The sequence below is a fragment of the Pan paniscus genome, chromosome 8, assembly GCF_029289425.2.
Source record: "Pan paniscus chromosome 8, NHGRI_mPanPan1-v2.0_pri, whole genome shotgun sequence".
NCBI lineage: Eukaryota > Metazoa > Chordata > Mammalia > Primates > Hominidae > Pan > Pan paniscus.
The window spans coordinates 82,873,023-82,886,770 of record NC_073257.2 but is presented as its reverse complement, the minus strand read 5'-3'; the positions used below and the strand labels follow the sequence as shown (position 1 = coordinate 82,886,770).

Genomic DNA, 13,748 nt, shown 5'->3' with positions numbered 1-13,748 from the left:
CCATAGCTTCCTTAATATTCCCTCTTATCCCCTGCCAGCCAGACAAGCATCCTACAAGTACAGCATTTGGACCCTGAAATCCCATGTCCTGGTCCTCTGCCCACAACTCAGGCACTTTGTCAGACCACATGTCCCAGACAGTGGGGAAGGTGTCCACACATGGTTGGGGGCACTCCCCATTCCATGGAGGTGAAGAGAGCTGCATTCCCTGATGGGTAGTATGAAGCACTCAGGTCCCCAAGGCCTGCCTCCTTCAGAAAGCCCCCTACCCCTGAGATGGCCCATTCTCTGACAGCTCAGCCTGGGCCCTGGGTGGCAGCTGTTGAGTTCTCTCCTAGGGGACTCTAGCTGATCTCAGGCTCAGCAGTCTTCCCCTGTGCCATCCTGCAGGGTAGGGACAAGGTTATGCTCCCTTGTATCTATGTCCTCAGGCACAGGCAGCAGGGACATGGAACTGACGCTCTGGAGAGAGGTGATGTGCAGGTGCAGAAGGTGGGGAGTTAGACTGAAAGAACTGGCACATCCCCGGAGGGTGTGGGACCTGCTGCTCCACCAGGCCAGAGCCCAACACCTTATCTGGAACCTGGGCTCCCTTGCAATATCCAGACAGTATCCCATCAGGTGCCCACCCTCTCTGCTCTGCTGTTCCCATCTTTCCCAGGGCTAATGCATTCCCAAGCCACTGTGTTCACCTGCCCCCACAGGTGTTCACTCTGCATCCCTGCATGGTGGCTGGCACTGTGTCTGTGGGCCCATCACCAGGCCCACTGGCCAGCTGGGCAGAAGGCACCTCATGAATGGTCAGCATGGGCCACAGAAGGACACTGCCCTGGCCCCCAACCACCTGGCAGAGGCCAGATGGCTACTTACTGCCAAGCAGGTCTGGTAGCCACTGCCAAAGTCAAAGCGGCACTGCTCATCCATTGAGTAGTTGATCCCAGGCAGCTCTGGGGGCTGGGGCCAGGCAGGATCAAAGGGGTCATCGAGGAGGCAGTCGTAGGAGCTGCCAGTAGAGACAAGGAAGGTGAGCCAGGCTGACAGCAGGAAGTCCCAGGCTTTCCCTTCCCAGGGGCTGGGGTTTTCATGAGCAAGGCCTGCAAGAATTTGCACCCGCTATTCTGTTCCCAGCGCTGTCTCTTCCAGGGAGAACGGGCTGCCTTGGGCAGCCCCTCACTCAGGACCTCACTCCCACCAGTGACTATATCTGGAAGGGCTCCATTTGCAGCCAAAGGCGAGGGTACCCAGACTGGGATTAGATACTCAGCTTGCAGCTGGATTAGGTGGTCATTTTGCCCACCTTAGAGGGACACGATATGGCCAAGACTAATGGTTGATTCATAGACAGTTTGAGGACTCACTCTGTACTGAAAGAAGGAGAAAAGCCTACCATGCAAGATGGACCCTGGGCGAGCTGCCCTGGCCAGCTCCTGTACGGGGCTAGTGACTATATCTCTGCCTCCACCTGCCCCCATCCAAATCCACTTGGCCTCCCATTCTCAGGCCTCAAGGTCCTGAGTCTAACACTTGCTCTGTACCTGAACATCCTTGAAGACCCAGGAGCTGACCAGCCAGGCCGGAATTGGGGGTGTGCTGCTGGGGCCAAGGATGGGAGTGGGGAGAGGAGGAGCTCCCTCCTCAGCATGCCCATTTCCTTGGGGCCTGGGGGAAAGCCACAGTGGCACTGTTCATCCATTGAGAAGTCGATCCCGGGCAGCTCTGGGGGCTGGGGCCAGGTGGGCTCAAAGGGGTCATTAGGAGCCACTGGGTTTAGAGCCCCAAGCCTCAGCCCAGTGGCTCATAACCTTCAGCAGGCATAAGTATCACCTGCAATGCTTGATAAATCCAGCTTTCTAGACCCAACCCCAGCAGAATCTAACTTACCATCTTCCGTGAGCCAGGGGGTCTGCATTTTTAATAAGAATTCTATGTAAATGGTCACCTGAACACGTTCTGAAACACTAGACTAATCCACCTGCTATGCTAATGGGGTATGTTTTAGGCCAGGTTTGGCGGGGAGGCGAGATGAGTCACAGAAGAGTCAAGCCAGGGGCGACGTGGGGAAGCCAGCCAGCTGTGTGATGTCTGCTCAGAGTGGCAGGTCGCATGCTCCCCTATCCCAGCTCTGAGGGCAGGAATGACCTACGGGAGGTAGCGGCTGAGCTCCAGCTTGCTGCAGCGGGACCAATGGAAGCGGTGGAAGGCAGCCTGCACCAGGGGCGCCATGACGCTGCCCAGGCTGGTCTCATCTGCACAGCCATTCCCCTGCCCGTCATGCTCCATGCCGAGCCTGGAATGGGGAAGACAGAGGAGTCCTGATACATCCCAGGAGCCTGCCCCGGGAAGGCAGGCAGGCAGGCAGGCCAGCAGCAGGAGACCCTGACCTGACCCGGAGCTCGGACCGCTCTTCCTGGCCTCAGTTTTCCAACCACGTAGTGGGGAGGACCAATCTTCTCTCCAAGGCTGCTCCCACTGGGACGGGGCTCATCCTGCCCTCCAAGCCTTCGCTCCTGCTGTTCACCACTCCCAGACACCCACCCCTTCTGTGAGCTCCACCCATGTTCTTACAGCTTCCAAGGCCAGATCAAGCCCCACTTGGCCACTGGTCCTAGCTGTCTCACCTGTGGGCTCACCTCCACAGCAGGAGCCATCTATCCCACCATTAAAAACTCATAGCCATTTGCTGGCTTCCCACGGAGGGCCTTTGAGTGCAAAGACCAGGTTTCATTCAACTCAACTCAACCTTATTGCTTGAGCCCCTGTCAGCGCCTGCCTCTTGAGCCTCTCCAAGACTCTGCAAGGCTGGGCACAGAGCTTTGCACATGGTAGGCACCTACCATAATAAGAGTTTACATTTAAAAGTTTGCTTTTCACAATTAGTCATTAATGCCAAATCCCAAGAATTCTAAGTTCTTAAACATTCCCAGATGGCTGCATCTGGCTTTGATTGCTAGGCAGATACACAGGCCTATAAGCTTGACCTTGTGTCTCCACAGGGAGGGGCCTCAGAGGTTCCCCTGGTGTCAGCCTCATGTTGCAGGTGTGGAGAGGAGGTCCCACCTGCCTGGAGGAGCAGAGCTGGGATAAAATCTAACAGGGCTGATGGTGTCCCTTGGTTCTGCCCCTGTGACATGGCATGACCTACTGAACAGTAGTTCATTTGTGTCCACCCAGCATGTAGCCTCTTGAGGGCTTCTCTGTCCTGGTCTCCACTGTAGCCTCATTCCTAGAATGGGGCCTGGTGCATGGTAGGTGCTCAAGAAATATTGAATGAATGAACACACTCTAAACAAAACCCAAAGCCCTAAGATCAGGCAAGCCAGCCTCTGCCTGGCCCACCGCCTAAGCTCTAAGTGCACCTGTTTACAGTGGGCTCAGGCCAGCACTCCAATGAGTGCTGAGTATCAGGGTGGGCTGGATCAAGTCTTAGAAAGGCCTCAAGTGTGGACGTGATGGAGGGAAGCCAGAGATCAAGACCACCCAGAGAGAGCAGGCCTCTGCGTGTGATGGGGACACTGCCACTGACCCACCCACAGGCAGGGCCACATCTGGTCCCCTATGGCCCTGGGATTTGGAGGCTGGGCCCAAGGCAGGCCCAAATTACTACTCATGCCCCTTGGCTCCTCCTAACTCAGGTTAGGGCCTCCCTCTACTGGTAACTGCAGGAGGCCATGCCGCAGTGGCAGGCCAGCTCCTCTGACACCTCCCAGGACACTGGGACCAGGCCAAGCTGGGCAAATCCTCCCACAGCCACAGAATTCCCTGGAGCTCACGGCACAGCTGCCAGTCCCACCCACCCTGCTGCTGCCACTTACACGTGGCCGGTCTCATGAGCTATCACGAAGGCTGAGGAGAAGCCATCCTCATGGTTGAGGGCACAGCTCCTCAGGGGGTGACACATGCCAGTGACGGGTGCATACCCTGCCGAAGAGAGAAAGAAAAGGTGGAGAGCGAGGTGGAGGGCAGGTGAGGCAGGACACACTGAGGTCTGTGCCCAGCCCAGCCCTCTGGTCAGTGCTTGGAGTGGGGACGTTCCTGGAGGAAGACAGATGCTCACAAAGTCCCACCTGCAGCCAGACAAACCTGGGCCAAGCCACCCTCACATCCTAGGGCTTGATGGCTTCCCTCTTGGCCTGCAGTTTCCCAGGGTTTATCAGCGCCCCTCTAAACCAGAGAACACCCGGGCCTGCAAACACACTACTTCCACAATGCCTCCCTCCAGTCCCACAGTCAATCAGCAAACAAGCTCCGAACACTTTCTATGCAGGAGTTGGGGGCAGCATTATGTTAGGTACCAGGGGGAAAACAGGAGACTCAGATCCGAGCCTACCCCGACCCTGCAACACCCCACTACCCACCCACCGCCACAGCTAAAGAACTGTGGTTTGGCAGGGAGATCACGTGATGAGGCATGGGCCAGAAAGGCTAGAATTCAAGAAGCAAGCCAGGGTGCAGCGGGGGAGCTGGAGGAAGGGGAAAGGGAATGGTTTGGAAGGAGTTGAGGGGGACCAGGAATGGCTGATGGAGGGCAGTGAAGGACAGCTGAGACAACTCTTCAGAGGTGGGGAGGACACAGGCCAATGTGCAGGCAGGCCACACAGGAATCATGGCAGTGCAGGGGGGCCGGCACCAGCTAAGCACTACCATGCATGAGGCCTGTGTCCTAGGGGCCTCCAAGGTGGGGATAATGACAAAGGGCATGTCCCTGCCTAGGCCTGCAGTCCCCCCAGACAGAGCTATTCCTTCATGTTAGAGGAGCTGAAATGTTCTTTTATTTGACATGGTTTGGGGAGTATAGCAAGAGGCTGAGTGGGAAGGAGGTTTCTGGGGCCTCTGTTGTCCTGGAAGGCTGAGATTTGCTCTACATGTGATATACATGTGTGTGCATGTCTGTGTCTATGTGAGTGCCTGTGCATGCATGTACATGTGTCTTTGTGTCTCTACATGTATGCAGTGTCTCTGTGTGTCTGTGTATACGTGTGTGTTTGTATATCTGTACATGTACACACTGGCTTATGTCTATTTGCATGTGTGCATGTGTCTGTGTGCACATGGGCCTGTACATGTGTGTGGATGTCTGTACGTGTGTGTGTGTGTGTGTGGTGTGTAAAACCACATTTGGGGCTTCAGTCATTCAGACAAGAAATCTTTTGGGTAGGCAGGGCTGACCAACTGATTTCCAGCATTAAAGCAGAAAAAAATAGAAAGCCTTCAACATGGAACCTGGAGATCCAGTTTGAGTCTCACATCTGCCTCCTGTCTGCAAACCACATGGGCAAGTCTCTTAACCACCCCATGGCTCAGTTTCCCCATATGGGTATCAAAGCTGCATGTTTTCAGAGTATTTACAATTGTCAATACTCTGTCACAAACATGTCATGCACCCCCGGGGCCTTTAGCAGCCCCGGAATGGGGGAAGGCAAATATTATGATGTTCCCCATTCCACAATTGGGAGGACCCAGGGAGATGAAGAGATATCTTGGACCACTGGGTTGGCAAGGTGTGGAGCTGGAGGCAGAGCACAGACTTCCTGTTCTGCAGCCCACACAAGCCCCATCTTAGGTGTCCCACAGTCTGCAATGAGGACAGAAGGACACAGTGTGGAGAGAAGCATCTTGAAGCCCATGGAGGGTCTTCCAGCAGCCAGGCTCTGGGACATTAAGCACAGGACCCAGGGCCTGACCACTCACAGCTGCCTGCAGCCTCCACCAAAATATCGGGGACAAGAGTAGGGACCCCTCTACTTCCCACGGTCCCAATAAACCATTGCAAAGCTCATCCTCGGCTGTCCAGGTCCCATCCCTTCAAACCTCCATGTGGTGGGCCCCAGAAGAGAGCCCATCTGCCTCCAGGCCCAGCCTCTGTCTGCCGTGCATGCTGCACACACCTGGCCATGGCAAATACAGTACCTTGCATACCTGAGGGCCCAAAGTCCTGCCGGGTGAGGAACACAACGTGGTCATGGTGCTCAGCGTGGCTGGGGTCCTGGCGCTGCTGGGAGTGTGCCCAGCGACACACCTGCTCCAGGCTGCGTGAGGGGTTCCCGCGCTCGATCAGGCTCAGGGACTGCAGGGGCCGGGAGAGCACCAACAGCCACGTGGAGGGTCAGAGCCCTAGAAACAGCAGGCCTCTCTCCTCCCACTTACAGATGGGAACGCTAAGGCCCAGAGGACTGCAGGACCCACCCCAAGATCACCAGCTGTCCCCACTCAACTGCTGCTGGCACACAGCCCTGCCTGCTTTCAGGGATGATCACATGCCAAGCACCATGCTGAGATGCGTTTCTGCCGGGAACTTCACACACACAATTTCCAATCCCTTCAACTAACCTGCAAGGCAGGTGCTGTTCTGAGCATTTCCTCTACGCTTTGCATTCATTGTTTTATTTAATCTTCACAATAGCCCTTACGGGAAAGTTTGGTGGCTACCCCCATTTAATAATAGGTGACTGGTAGTCTAAGATTGCAGAGCGCAGGGCACCAGGGCTCAACCATAACATGACTTGTCTCAGTGGCCACCCCACTGTAAGCCCCAGTTTCCCCAAGGAGAGGGATCTCCCAGCGATAAAGGTGTGGAATCGTCAGTTTCTCAGATTGTAGGAACCCATAAATTGCTGCTTACCACCTCCAAAGGCTCCACCACTGAAGCCACAATTCTAATAGCCTCAAGTTCTGATTCTGGAAACAGATTCCTGGATGCTTATCCCTGCAGCCCACACCATTGCTGGTCCAACACTCTGGCCCCACAACCCTTCTCCCCGCAAACCCTGCCTGCTGACAAGGTGGTTTACCTGTCGGTAGCCAACCATGATCAAGCGGACGAGGGCAATATTTATATGAACCCCCAGGGACTCATCGTGGTAAATCTCATCTACCTGCAAGAAGAAAATACAGTTTAAGGGAAGGAAACATTCATTACAGGCCTACTGCATGCCAGGTACTGGGGTAGGTACCTAACATATGGTATCCCCGCCGTGACCTTACCAGGCAAGATACTTATCCTACTTTACAGATAAAGAAACTGAGGCTGAGGGGGCAAAATGACCTGCCCGAGGACACACTGCTAGCAAGCTGCAGAACTGGGATTCACATCTTAGACCATGTAATCCCAACCATGAGCTCTTTCCACAAAGCCACATTGTAGAGGGCCTGGTCTCAAACTCGGCAACTCTGACCAAGACTCATCTTTCCACGTCTGGAGAGCCTCTTCCAGACAGGTCACCTGGCTCAGGGAACCACAGGCCACTCGCCCTAACATCCCTGTGTACCGTTCCAGTTGCCACTGGCATAATGTCTGCCCTACAGTACCCCGGCCCTGGGGAGGCAGCAGTGGGCACTCCTCCAGGAGACATACTCCAGGACCTTGGAGCAGCAGCAGCATCTGGGAGCTTGTGAGAAATGCAGAGTCTTGGGCCCCACCCCAGGCCTCCTGAATAAGGATCTGCAATTGAACAAGATCCCCAGCTGACTGGCAGGCATGGGCAAGTTTGAAGAGCACTGCTCTAGATAATTCCTTTTTCTCACAGGCCCAGGACTGTGGGCCAGTGTCCTGCAGAGCTCATCAAAGAATCCAGCCCTTTGCACTCCTCTGCCAGGAAGCTCCTGAACAGTGTTCATGAGGCGGACACTTCAGCCTCTGCTTGTCCACCCTCAAGGACAGGGAGTTCACCCTCTCCTGGGGACACCCATTTCCTGAGTGGTCCCATTGGATACTCCAGCTTTTTTGTTTTAAATAACCTTGTTTATGAATACAAAACACTTCACTAGAAATAAAAATTGAAAACTACAAAAAAAGAAGAAAACGAAATCACCGACACTACTATTAGTCAGACTTATAATAACTACAGTTAACCTGCGTCATGCCACGTGTGTACATGCATGCATCTTATTTTACAGAATTGGAATCATACTGAATATACTGTTTCTATGTTGCTTGTTTCATAGAACACCATTCAATACATTTAAAAGCCTAATCTTGACCGGGCATAGGCACGGTGGCTTATGCCTGTAATCCTAGTGCTTTGGGAGGCCAAGGTAGGAGGATCACTTGAGGCCAAGATTTTTTTTTTTTTTTTTTTGAGGTGGAGTCTCGCTCTATTGCCCAGGCTGGAGTGCAGTGGTGCGATCTCGGCTCACTGCAAACTCCACCTCCTGGGTTCACGTCATTCTTCTGCCTCAGCCTCCTGAGTAGCTGGGACTACAGGCACCCGCCACCACGCCCTTCTAATTATTTTGTATTTTTAGTAGAGACGGGGTTTCACCGTGTTAGCCAGGATGGTCTCGATCTCCTGACCTCATGATCCACCCGCCTCAGCCTCCCAAAGTGCTGGGATTACAGGCGTGAGCCACCGCGCCCGGCCGAGGCCAAGATTTTGAAACCAGCCTGGGCAACATAGTGAGACCCTGTCTCTACAAAAAAATGCCACTGCGGCCATCAGGGATGTGATGCCAGCAGTGTGGTCAGGGATGTGATGCCACCAGCATGGTCAGGGATGTGATGCCACCGGCACGGTCAGGGATGTGATGCCACCAGCATGGTCAGGGATGTGATGCCACCAGCATGGTCAGGGATGTGATGCCAGCAGTGTGGTCAGGGATGTGATGCCACCAGCGCGGTCAGGGATGTGATGCCACCAGCGCGGTCAGGGATGTGATGCCAGCAGTGCGGTTAGGGAGGTGATGCCAGCAGAAGTGGAACCCAGCCTCTGCCTCCTGCCCACACGGCTTCCTAGGAGCTGGGCCGGAGCTCCATGCATAGTCTTGCTCTCACTACTTCCATCTCCCCATGCCCTTCAGCCATCAATTCTTTTCCACTCAAAAGCAAAGTGATCAACCTACAACCCACAAAGCAACCATTGTCCACCACACAGAGAAGAGTAATAGCACTTCCAACCACACAGGCGTGACAGTCCCATGGCAAGGGGTGAGCCAGGAGGGGAACAGGAGATGTACGCTTTGCTGGCATACCCCTTCTGGGCCAGCCAAGGAGGCAGCCAGGCTGTAAGCACAAAACTGTGGGCAGCAGAAGCCGCGTGCATCACCGAGCCCCAGTCCCAAGCCACTTTCCGCAGTGCCCAGAACTGGCAGCTGCCCCAGTTCATGAATGGGCAGACTTCAGAGCAGCCGGTGTCAGGCTTCAGCCACGGGCCTTCCTGGCACCCATATCTGGATCCAATTGAGTAGCAAGACCAAAGACCAGCACCCACTGAGGGGAAGCAGCTCCCTGCCAACACCCCACCACAAGGAACAATGCCAATGCCCACCACAAGAAATGACCATAGTCCAACGAGCAGCAGGGCTTCCTTCCCAAACTCTTCCCCTCCCCAGTGGGAGTAAAGTGCTCTAATGCGTAGAGACAATGTCCTCCTCAATCCACACACCCTAGACTTATCCTAGGAGGGACTTCAGGGTGGAGTAGGGGCACCCAATCAGTCACACACACACATAGGCTCCCTGGTGGAATTCTAAACTAAGGAGTCTTTGCTGATCGCTGAGATGATCATGGATCTGCAGTAGGGTGACCCTTAAGTAACCCTTACTTCCCAGCCCCTCCAACACTGGATCATGGCCTTCCTTCTGTACTGGGGTGGGTAAGTGTTGCAGACCTCCCTGAGTGCACTATAAGCAGACTAAGGACAGGATCACAGGCAATGCACGCTCTGCACAGCCACATCTGTGCCCCACGCATACTCATGTAAACCCATCGGTTATCCCGGGGGCAGGAGAAGAAAGGAGTCACTGGGACATTCAGCGGGGGCATCTGCTGGGCCTCTGGGCATCTGCTGGGCCTCTGGGCATCTGGAAATGCCCAGGGCTGCTGCCTTCCTCCACGTGTCTTTCTTGTAAGGCAGACCATGTGAATTGCTGCCAGAATCCTGCCATATTTCTCATTTCTGTACCTCACTCAACAGGCCAAACCCACTCATCAAAGCCTCCAATGACCCTTGCTCCAACAGCTGCCATCTCCAGCTCAGGACATTGAGAGGTCCTTACAGTGGGACTTGGCAGGGGGCTGCTGCCTGTCTGAGCAGGAGATAGAATCACAGCTCATCTGTCCAACATTGGCAGGAGGTGGGGTGAGGCCCCCTGATGCCACTTCCCACTCCCTGGTAACTGGCCTAGATGCAAATACTATGTAAACAGAAAGGGACAGCCCATCTGGAGATACCACTAAGAAGCAACCCGAGACCAAGGGCTTCAGGTGCCTGGTGTTCTGAGTTCTGCAGCTCAGGCCCCCATCCCCACCACCCAGCTCCAGGATCTGGAGAAAAGGGAAACAGTGTCTGGGCAGGAGGGCTCAGGGAAGTCTCAGTGGAGGAGCTGGAATGATCCCTGGACCAAGAAGGTTGTGAGCCCTTAAAAGGAGAGGGGCAGAGGCTTGCAGCAGGGGAGAGGAAGGCATGAGCCACGTGGGGCCACCAAGAGAACCCCAAGGTCACTGGCAACCAAGGTAGCTAAAGTCAACTGCTTTGGTCTGAATGTTGGTGTTGCCCCAAAATTCATATGTTGAAATCCAACTCCCAAGGGAATGGTATTAGGAGATAAGGCATTAGAGGGTAATTAAGTCATAAAGGCAGAGCCCTCCTGAATGGGATTAGTGTCCTTATAAAAGGAGCCCCTGAAAGACCCCCTCACTCCTTCTACCATGTGAGGACACAGTGAGAAGTCACCATGTATGAACCAGAAAGTGGGCGGGCTCTCACCAGTCACCAAATCTGCTGGTGCCCTGATCTTGGACTTCCCAGCCTCCAGAACTGTGAGAAATAAATTTCTGTTGTTTCTATGCTACTCACAGGATATTTTGTTACAGCAGCCCAAACAGGCTAAGCCATCCCCCTCCATCTGACAGGGAATTTCTTCCCAGCCAGTGCTCACATGCACCGAATAGTGGGGAGTTTTTCATCATTGGAAAGTTCCCTGGGGCATGAGACCTGTTCAGCCTTCCCTTCCACGTCCTCTGCTGGCCTTAAGTCTCCTGCTGGCAGTTTCACTGAGCATGTCTGCTCCCTTTCTGGGGACGGACAGTGACCGCAGTCTCTTATGGACTTCCCTGTAAGCACACCTCCGTCAAAGAGAATACAGATCACTCACCAAACGGAAAACACTGTATTAGCACCATCTAAGCACCGAGATAAAGAAACCATCAACCTAGAATCCTGAACTCACAAAACCATCTTTTAAGGACCATGATGAAATGAAGACATTATCAGATAAACAAAAACTGTTACACAGACCCCACTAAAGGAATGGCAGGGAAGATGGAAAATGATCCCAAAAAGGAAGCCTAAAGCACAAGGAGAAATGAAGAGTTTTGAGGCTGTGATAGAAAAGGAGCTTGGCAATGAGAAACAGTTGGGTCTTTTCTTATACTGAATAAGGATGATAAAAATAAACTGCTTTTATTTTATTCCCTTTCTACCCCATTAAAAAAAAGGTGGAGTTAGCCCTTCCATTCCAAGTCCCCTGTTGCAGTCCTCTGGCGCCCTGGTACGCTCATCTGCACACACCCCTGCCATCCCCAGCCCTTGAGTAGGGACCTCAGCGTCTTTGATTTGGCTCAAGCTGCCTGAGACTTTGCACAGGCCAAGAAGGTGGCTGGACAGGGCTGCCATGTCTGGTAGAACTGCAGAGGCCGTGTGACACATGGCACCATGGCCAGGACCTCAGCTGCTCTGGAACATGCACAGGTAGCTCGCTGACAGACTCCAGCCTGGCTGTGCACCCAGGACCTGGCCCTGTCTGCCTTGGCCCTCCATGGCTGCCTCCCAAACGCCAGAGGTGAGGCCAGGGAGCTAGCTCAGGGGAGATCACGGATCGCTTCCCATGGTTGGGCACGAGGCAGGATGGCTACGAGGCACACCCACAGGGCAGAACAGAGCAGTGTGTCCAGCTTCCCTGCTTCTCACCTCTGAGCCAAGTTCAAAGTCACCTCTGCGCCATGTTCAAAGTACCTCTGCCAGGACCCCTACATTAGGATTCAGCACCACATATTGACCTGAGATAACCACTGGGTATGTACCAGAAAAACAAGCAAAAGTCAGGACACTCTCTGACCAAGGGAAGAAAAGGCAGCACAAGAGAAGATGGTAGAGGGTACTGGGATTAGAGGGAGGCACTGCTACTCCCCAAGCACCTACTGTGTGCCAGGCACTGTGCCAAGGGCTTGGCATACAGCCTCACAACAACCCTATGGGGAGAGGAATTATTTCCGTCTCATAGGCAAGACATCCAAGGTTCAGAGAGGGTAAGTAACTTGCCCAAGGCCACGCAGCTAGAAGTGAGAAGGCCAGGAGTTGAACTCAGATTTCTATGACTCTCAGGCCCACTTCCTTAGCCACTACACTCAGCTGCTGTCCAGAACCAGTTTCTGTGGCAGGGTGGCTGGGGTGGGCTTTCTCTGGCCCAGGAGAGAGAATGAGGAGCGTTTACAACTCAAGAAGGTTGTAAAAGGTCCACTCACTGCTTGGTAGCCAGGCTCGGGCAGGTCTTAAACAGGGAGAGGTGGAGGCCAGTGCTGAAAAAGCAAGACCCTGGGGGTATTAAGCCCATCCGCGCTCAAACAGAAGCGGAACACTCATTGCCACTAATGGCTGGCACAGCCCACAAGCGCCTCCCCGCATTGCTTCACTGAATCCTCGCCGCGAATGGCCTGGAATTCCTATTATTCTAAAAATAAACTTTATTTTAAAATAACTTTAGGTTCAGCTAAAAGTTGCAAGGATATTACAGAAACTCCCCATACCCAGTTTATTCCAAATGTTAACATCTTCCATTACTATGGTATGGTTGTCACAGTTAACGAACCAATACTGACATGCTGTTATTAACTAAAGTCTACATTTTATTCAGATTTCTCTAATTTCCCGCAAATGTCCTGGTCCCATCCAGGGTGCCACATTCCATTTAAACTTCCTGTCTCCTTAGCCCCTCTGCTCTGTTTCTTCTCTGTGACAGGTTCTCCCTCCCGCCTTCTGGTTTTTGATGACCAGCACTGAGTCATCAAAAGTCTTGAGCAGCACTGAGCAGGTATTTTGTGTCCTTCAATTAGGGTACGTCTGATGGTTTTCTCATGGTTAGATGGGGGCTATTGGGGAGGAAGCCCACAGGGGTAAGGTGCTTCCTCATCAGGCCATGTCAAGGGTGCATGATACCAGCCTGACTCATCACTGTTGCTGTTGGCCTTCATCACCCAGCTGAGGGAGTGTTTGTCAGGTTTCTTCACTGAAAGTTACCCTCTGCTCCCTGATTTCCATACTGAATTCTTGAGAAGAAAGTCACTATGTGTGGCCACATCTAGGGAGTGGGGAGTTAAAATCCACCTCCTTGAAGACGGAGTCTCTACATGAATAAACTGGAATTACTCTGCATGGGAGATTTGTCCCTTCTTCGTTTATTTATTCTATCATTTATGTTATCAGTATGGACTTTTATCTATTTTACACCTTGGGCTATAATTCTCTGTGATTTGTTTTGTTGCTCAAATTGTCACAGCTTTGGTGGTTGAGAGCTCTTTGAGTTGGGTCCTGTGTCCTGTAAACACACCCCCATGGTTTGGGGATTTGGGGTATGTTTTTTAACACTTCATTACTTTCTGGCTCTAGAAGATGCTCTGGGGTCATCTTGCATATTCCCTGCCCTAGTCCCAGAGTCAGCCATTTCTCCAAGGACCTCCAAGGAGAATGGTATGCTATCCCTGTTTTCAGGGATACAGGCAGGCCCAAAGGTATACGGAAGCTTGCCTGAGGACAGCA

General features: G+C 53.1%; 1 protein-coding gene across 3 annotated transcripts in view; it reads right to left on the bottom strand.

Moving 5' to 3' along the window:
- Positions 1 to 13,748, bottom strand: part of ADAMTS14 (ADAM metallopeptidase with thrombospondin type 1 motif 14) — an 87,554-nt gene that overhangs the window by 26,236 nt on the left and 47,570 nt on the right. For 2 of the 3 annotated variants that reach the window (XR_010113192.1, XM_008968960.4), the window contains exons 5-9: positions 6,789 to 6,872; positions 5,908 to 6,064; positions 3,813 to 3,918; positions 2,144 to 2,287; positions 871 to 1,003 (exon numbers count right to left, since the gene is read on the bottom strand). Coding sequence is in view for 2 of the 3 variants with exons in the window: in XM_008968960.4 (XP_008967208.1) it covers positions 871 to 1,003; positions 2,144 to 2,287; positions 3,813 to 3,918; positions 5,908 to 6,064; positions 6,789 to 6,872 (624 nt within the window). In the remaining variant the exon portion in view is untranslated. The remainder of the gene's footprint in view (positions 1 to 870; positions 1,004 to 2,143; positions 2,288 to 3,812; positions 3,919 to 5,907; positions 6,065 to 6,788; positions 6,873 to 13,748) is intronic. The other variant, XM_003815950.5, reaches the window with a different exon arrangement.